The 7,738-nt window shown below is 45.1% G+C and overlaps 1 protein-coding gene across 1 annotated transcript; it reads left to right on the top strand.

Annotated features, from left to right (window-relative positions):
* The first annotated feature begins 40 nt into the window (after positions 1–40).
* Positions 41–3,162, top strand: SOCS1 (suppressor of cytokine signaling 1). Its single transcript, XM_086759968.1, has 2 exons — positions 41–245; positions 2,195–3,162. The coding sequence occupies exon 2, from the start codon at positions 2,270–2,272 to the stop codon at positions 2,891–2,893; it is 624 nt and encodes a 207-aa protein (XP_086616094.1). The 5' UTR covers positions 41–245; positions 2,195–2,269; the 3' UTR covers positions 2,894–3,162.
* The last annotated feature ends 4,576 nt before the right edge of the window (positions 3,163–7,738 follow it).

Here is a 7,738-nt window from a genome sequence, read left to right on the forward strand (position 1 = left end):
GCGTTAAATAAAAAGCAGAGGGGATGAGCGCGCCCAGAGCGCTGGAGCTGCTGCCCGCCCGCCCGCCCCGCGGGAGCCCCGGCTCGCTGCGGCGCCAGGCAGGGCCCCGGCACGGAGGATGCTCTGCCGGCCGGCGGGGCCAGGAGTAGCCGCCGCGCTGCCAGCCCTGGCGCGACCCTGTCCGCAGCCCACGCGTGTGCTGCGCGCTCTGGGGACGGCCCCCACCCGCCGCGCCCCGGGCGAAGGTAAGGGAGGGTCTGTGTCTGGCGGGGCCCTCGCGAACCGCGGCGCGCATCGGAACGCTGCCGCGCCGCAGCTGGAAGAGGTCAGATCGCGGAGGCACGGCAAGGGAGCCCGCCCGTTGTGCAAGAGCGCGGCGGCTGTGGGGGTTTTTGCCTTTTTTTTTCGGTGGTTGGTCTACTTTTTTCTTGTTTTTTTTTTCCTTTTTTTTTTTTTTTTTTTTTTTTGGCTCAGTGCCCATACTCAACACGGAGCTCTCGTGCCTGGTTTGAAACAGAGGGAAAAACACTAAAGCGAACAACACGCAGTGGTTTTAGCAGGGCACTGCTGTTCTCCGAGGAACCCGCAGCCACCCCCGGGCCGGAGCGCGGTGGCCGGGCGGGACCGGCCAGGGGTTCTGCTCCGCCGGGGTCCGGGCAGCGGCGCAGCGGCCGCCGGTTCTGGCCCTCGGGCTCCGGAGGCTGGCGTGACCCGTGTCTGCTTTGCGCCCTTGGGAAAGGCACTGCGAACTCTCTCTGGGCTGTGGACGGCTCCTGCTAGGGAGCCCTGCGATTTTCAGATCGTGGTTATTTCTCACCGGCGTGCCCTGAAACTTAGTTTTTGTTAACTTTAAATACTGAACGATAATCCTAATTGGAAGAACTGACATCAGTTTCCTTCTGCTGTGTAAAGAAAGCTCAATGCTACTTTCAACCTGCTAAGTTATTTGCCACGATAAGGATTTCACAACCCTCTTTGGTGTTTCTGGAGGTAACATGACATAAATGAAGCCAAACATCAAGTTGTTAAATTAGCACAGACAGGACTACAGCTGCGTACTTTCTTTGAAGTCCTCATTAGCATGTTACCCTGAACTGTAAGATGGCTGAGGGATTCATTTCTGAGAATACTCAAGGTTTCTCAACAAGCTGCTGCTGCAGATCTATATCTGACTAAAAGGGATAAATCCTAAAATCTATGCTTACCAGTAAGGTCAAGGCAGCCAGCGGAGATGTATCGAACCACACTGTCAGAGGTAGACATTTCAGGCCAAACTCATTCCTGGTGCAGCGCTGCTAATTCCTTTGAAGTAACACGAGGGATGAATTTAGTCTCTCATGCTGAAAGATATATCAATAGAAAGCAATTTAGATTGGGCCACTTAAAGTGCATGTAATACAAAAAAGAGAGAGAGACTGAGGAGTAATGCTTTAAGGGTTCATAGAGGTTGATTTGTGTAAGCTAGTGAGGTTGTAGCATTCCTGTCCCAAGGGAAAGTTGGGGGAATGGGAAATAGCCTTTTATGGCTGAGCCTCAGGTTAACAGAAGAGAGGAAAGTAGTTTTATGATTACTGTGTAAATTGGCAGTGTTACAGGCTGCCCTTCCAAGTAACACTTCAGTCACACAATGGCACCTATTCACCTCGCCCTCTTCCCCCATTATCCGGAGACATATCCAGCTGCAGAGTTTACATTTCCTTCACCCACGTTCTCTTTTTTCCCCACACAATGCACCAAATGATTATGTCTGAGTTCTGACATCTCTGTTGGGATTGGGGAAGGGAAAGAGGGAGATGTAAAGAAATTGGTTACTCCGTTGTGAAAAGCTTGTTGCTTTGTTCTCTAAAAACTTGATAATCTGTTGGAATGTGCACAAGATAACTTCAGGGTCCTGTCATTTGACTCACTCTAGGTCCTGATACGCTTCTGTGGGCCCATAGCAGGAAAACTGCATTATTCTCTGTAGCTGTTAATGATCCTGGCTCAATATTTTTGGAACTTTTGACTTTGCCGTAGTGATAGACTGCTAATCTTGTCAGACAGCAAGCAGTTGTTTGCCCAGTGTGAATTGGCAAATGAATATTTTATTATTTTATAATGGGTGGGAGGCATGTGAATGGAAGACTGGGTCATTCAGGGATGGCAGCCGCTTTTCTCTGGGGATCTCACATTGTCTCTCTCTTTGGCATTTCAGAATAGCTGCTGAAAAGCTGCCCTGCCGTAGCCGCTGACGCTATGGAAGACCGCATCCACTGGTCTAGGCTGTAGGATGGTAGCGCACAGCAAGGTGTCAGCAGATAACGCAGTTGCAGCAGACCCAAGACGTCTCCTTGACCCTCCGGCACGGGATCGCTCACAGGCTCGAGGCTACCACGGCCCAGGCCGGCCCAGCACTGTGCAGGCACAGAGCAACACGCACTTCCGAACCTTTCGCTCGCAAGCGGATTTTAGTAGTATCACTCGAGCCAGCAGCCTGCTGGATGCCTGTGGCTTCTACTGGGGTCCTCTGACTGTCAATGCTGCACATGAGAAGCTGAAGTCTGAGCCCGAGGGCACCTTCCTCATCAGGGACAGCACACAAAAGAATTGCTTTTTTGCCATCAGTGTTAAGACTGCGACTGGGCCCACCAGCATCCGGATAAACTTTCAGACTGGGTGTTTCAGCCTGGATGGCAGCAAAGAGACTTTTGACTGTCTTTTTAAGCTGCTGGAACATTACCTAAGCTCCCCGAGGAAGGTACTGGTTACCCCCCTGCGCAAAGTCCGTGTGCAGCCCTTGCAGGAGCTCTGCCGGAAGAGCATTGTGAAGACTTTTGGAAGAGAGAACTTAAACCAGATCCCCCTCAATCCTGTTCTAAAGGACTATCTGAAATCCTTTCCATTTCAGATATAAGTACAGCATTAACTGTATAGGGACACGTGAGAAATGTGTAAAGAAATCCAGCTTCCTGGGTTTTTAAACATGTTTGACAGTGAGCAAACTTATTTTTGTAGCAATTTACTGTATTTTGGGATGGAACTTGAACACTTGACTTCTTATGTTTACAAAAACTGTTTGCACAAACCTGGGGTTTTAAAACCCTGGCATAATTTTTCTGCCAAGCAGAATATTTTATTATTTTATAATATTTTTAATGATATTAACATAATAAATTTTATTGTGGAAGTTTTTACCAAAAAAAATAGCATCTCTGGTTTTAATTTGAAAGACTCGGGTATGTATGCTGCTGACTAGCTTTAACTGCTAATTGAGTGAGTAAGAGCAGACAACACTAGGTCTCCATGTGGACCTGCTCTTTGCCCTACTGAACTAGCTGGTTCTAGTGGTAGTCCAGCTGACTGCCCCAAAAAACCTAGAATAGAAAGATGCAAGTGAGTAGAAAATATACTTGAGATGAACCTGCCCAGGAATCTAGTTCTCTCCTACATCCATGAGAGCAGGAACAATGTGTTAAGACTACAGCAGTGCATAGTTTTTGAAAGAGTGAATTGAGCCCTTGGCTGAGCTAATTGCACCAGCTGCAGCTTGCCTTATTTCTATTAAAAGCTACAAGGCTCTAAGCAAGAAGAGGTTCTGTCTGACACAATGAAATGTGAACGTCAGTGAGGAGAAATAAAACTGTCCAGAAATGCCATTCACATACTTTAAAAGGCCATGAACACTGTATCATTATAATGCATTAGGGGGAAGAGATTTCCGTTCTCTCTTTAAATTGGCATACACAAAGGTGCATCTTTAGGCTGCATAAAGGTGTTTCTTGTCTGACATTGCTGGTAATCTACAGAGCACAGACTTGATAATTTTAAAGACTTTATGACTTAGCTCCATTAGAGGATCCACAGACCCCGTAAAGCTGTAGGTTTGCAGCTGTAATTTCCAGTGGCTAAACTGCATTCAAAGAAAGTTAAAATACATTAGACTGGTTAGTAATACTATTTGTACAAAATCTGTGAAGGCACCTCTGGGTTTCTGTCTGCTCGTAAAATCAGAGCCCCACAGAGCTGTAACTGTGAATAACTTGAGATGGCTAATTTGGCAAAATGTCACCTGCATTATAATAAAGTGACTCTCCCCTCCCCCAAGCATTTCCTGAAATCCATGAAAAGCTGACTTTGAAGTGATTTGGTTCAGCTGGTTTTCTAAGAAGGCAGTGTCTTTCACGGAAATGTACTCCATCAGCACAGATCTACAGTGCTTACAGTAACTGTAAGCAGTAAATGAAGTAATCTTTAGAGTTTGGAAGATAAAAGGTCTCTCCCTCCACTGTAATTCACATCCCTTTTAAAGCTAAAGCCACTTCTAGAAAACATTGAGTATGTGTTTGTTATATAGTGTTCCTTACTGAATAATTTCTTTAATACCATTTACTCTACAAAATCAGCTCTTACATCATTGATGTTTCTTTGGAATAAATAGGTTTCCTCCTCAAACATGACTAAGGATCACTCACAATGCACTGGACATTGTGAAAAAGGGAAAAAGAAAGAACATACAGGCAGTATCATGTGACCCTTTAGTGTGCTGCTTCCCTAAAAATGTTCTTTGGATTGGCCCTGCCTAGCAGTCTCCCATTCCCTTGTCAGCCATCCCTGGCTGAGATTAGCAGACAGCATTTCTGCTTAATTCTAAAGCTGGAATTAGTTGCCGAATAACACATTTTCCCACAGCATCTGTAAGGATTTAAATTGGGGAAGTAATGAATACTGTGCTATGCAGCAGATATGAGAGCAGAGCAAAGCACTGTCTGAATGTGAACAGCTTTAAGAAGTTAAATTGGGAAGAAAAAAAAAAAAGTCTTTGTAGGGTGAAGGCTGCCAAACTGGTTTGCTGTCAGCAGAGATTGTTATCCCTTTCCCTGTCCTCTTTTCCCAGCCCCACGCTGTAGTATCTTTTAACGCTTCAGGCCCCAAACTAATGACTCTTCCCTTGTTTTATAAATGAGTGCTCACATGACAGCATTAGTAGTAGAACAAGCACAATGTAGCTTAGAAGGTTCTCCATTACCCCTGATAAAAACAAACAAAACTAGACCTAGATAAACGGTAAGGGGCTTCCCACTGAGAAGCATGGAATGAAAAGCCTAAGGATTGAGCCCATTTCCTTTTCACCCTGGCAGAAACAACCTTACTTTCTTTTCCCCTCCCTTTTATTGCCTTAGAGTGAGTTTAGCAGAAATTACCCATATCCTCCCACATGAAGTGTCTCAATCCCTTCATTTTGTCTTTAATATGAATTGCAAATGTGAGATAGCTCAGAAAAAATATAATCAAAACTATAAATAAGCACAAAAAGGTCAGAATTTTATAAAAGGTCTCTTAAGGAAAGAGGAGAAAAAGCTAGCTTCTATTTTTAAACTACATATGTTTTCACCTGCCTTATTCTTCTTCTCCTTCCTTCCTTTCCTCTTCTCTTTCTCTGTTTCTCCCCAGCATACCATTCAGTGGCCAGGCAGATCCTCTCCTAGCAGGTCTATGTAGGTTGCTCCAAAGCAACTAAGAAATCCTAACCACAATTTGTGCATTCACAGTGTCAGTCTGACTCACCCTTTTGAAGAGCTAATGAATGGCTCTCTAAAACTTCTGCTTACCTGTGCACACTGATTTAAGGACTCTGTCACATCTAAGGGGCATAGTAGGAGTCTCCCAAAGATTTCTGTAGTAATTCCAGCTGTCAGAACTCTCATCCTCTGTTTAATAATGTTCCCGCAAGGTCAAATAGTAGGGAATTTGCTTATTCTGTATCTAAAGCAATGGAAACACATAACAGTGCAGTGATTTTAATCCTCCCTGCTAAATAGTACATGAAGAGTGGTGTTTCCAGTCCCTCCCCCTCTTGCCCAGATTTCCTCTGACCTTTCCACTCCTGGCTGTGGCTGGAAAGTGAAGTAAACAGTCAATCTGGACGGAAGAATTTGAGCCACGCTCAGGAGCAGAGCAAAGCCATGTTTTCTGAAGAGACTGCAATATTTATAGGTAGTGGGGAAGGGACAGCTTTAAAATAATACCATTTGCAGCATGGCTGTGTCACCTGAGAGGACCCTGGGGGTCTCGGTCCCACAGAGAGCAGCTGGGTGGGAACTGCAGCAGCGTCCTGCTGGGTCACCTCCCCAGCCTTGCTCCAGGGCAACGCTCCCATGACTGTACAGGCAGAGACTGAGGCTTCCTCGCTTTTTAAAGACTGAAACACATATTTGCTTTCAGAGTAGGTTAATTTACATACCATGCTGCAGCTGTAAAACACTTGCTAACGAATAGAACTAGTTAATAGAACTGTAGATGTTGAGAGAACCTGGTTAATTTAGCCATGAAGAGTTACTGAACGCTCAATAGGAGCCTCTTGAATGACAGACATAACCTTACCACTGTGAAGCTGCGGTCACACTAATTCTGTTACGACTGAAGTCATTTACAAGAAGTGAGGCTTCAGCTGCAGTCAGCACTGATGCTATTTTCAACAGGCAAGAAAAAAGCGTCCCCTAGGGCAACACGCTGACCGTATCTAGCCAACAATACTCTTCAGCCAGCTTGTACTTAATCTTGTATTGAACAGTGTATCCACCTCCTGAACCTCCTCCTTCAGATTCAGCATCAGCCCTTTCTCTTGTGCTGCGCTGTCATTCAGTCCTGGCTCTCCTTCCACCCCTCCATTCACGGTGCTGACAGCTGTGTGAGCAATGCATTTATTCATTAATTCCAGCTTTGAGACAAAGGCTATGTAACAGCGACTTAATTTGGACTCTACAATTCTTTCTGTGCAAAGTGTAAGCTAACAACAGCATGTGCAGTAGGTTTCCAGGATGTTTCGCCCAATTGCAAAGAAGTGCCGTTCAAGACTTTTCACTGCCACTGGCTTGTCTGTTGTCACGCTTCTGTGTAGTACTCGGATCCTGTCACTGTCTGACATTTTCCTCCACAACTGTTTCCCAACATAGCAGCCAAATTTGCTACACCTGGGTCCAATTTTCTCTTTGTGTCACCATGGAATAACAGAAATGCAGGCCAGTAGGAAGTGTAAAGAATAGCCCAACTTCTCCCACCCATCTCAACGTGTAACCACTGCTTAAGTGTAACAAAGCAGCAAAGGCTAAAAAGTCAGCGTATAAACTCCTGACTGACAGACGGGTGAGTTAGCCACCTGCCAAAAGTATTTCTCCTCTCTCTGGACCTCAGTGACATGCTTTGGATGTGGTTGTTGAAGACAAGAATGATGGAGATGATGCAAAGCAATTACTATATAGTCTTCAGTTATGAGAAGAGCAGATATTGTGAGGACGGAATAGCAGCCAAACAGAATAAAGCAAATAGCTAACTATTCCACAAGCCACATTTCCTCAGCTTCCTTCATTCTGCTCCTCTTGATAATATTAGCAAGGCAAAGTAGCATCACCTTTCTGTTGTCATTGTAATCTCGGTTATGGGTATATTTTTTTTAACTCCTAGCCATGTAGAAGAATTATAAATCCAGTCATCACTCTTTAAGAGTTCTGTCTCCTTCTGTGAATCACTACTGCCTGGACTGCTTCTGCTTGTGAGCACAAAGGTTCATCTTCACAGACAGTTTGGGGTTTTTTGTTTTTTTTTTGTTGTTGTCTACTGCTAACTGAAATAAAGTGAATAAACTGTGAAAATTTGGTCAGTTTTTTTTTTCTGAATAAGATCCACTGGCCACTGTGCTGTGCTTCTAGGTGTGCATAATCCCTCCAAACATGGCTGTGGAAGTAAAGTTCTGACTGAGTGG

The sequence above is a fragment of the Chlamydotis macqueenii genome, chromosome 15, assembly GCF_036417535.1.
Source record: "Chlamydotis macqueenii isolate bChlMac1 chromosome 15, bChlMac1.mat, whole genome shotgun sequence".
NCBI classification, from domain to species: Eukaryota; Metazoa; Chordata; class Aves; order Otidiformes; family Otididae; genus Chlamydotis; species Chlamydotis macqueenii.

Coding starts and splice junctions, on each gene's coding strand:
- SOCS1 (XM_086759968.1), top strand. CDS start 2,270: ATGGTAGCGCACAGCAAGGTGTCAGCAGATAACGCAGTTGCAGCAGAC.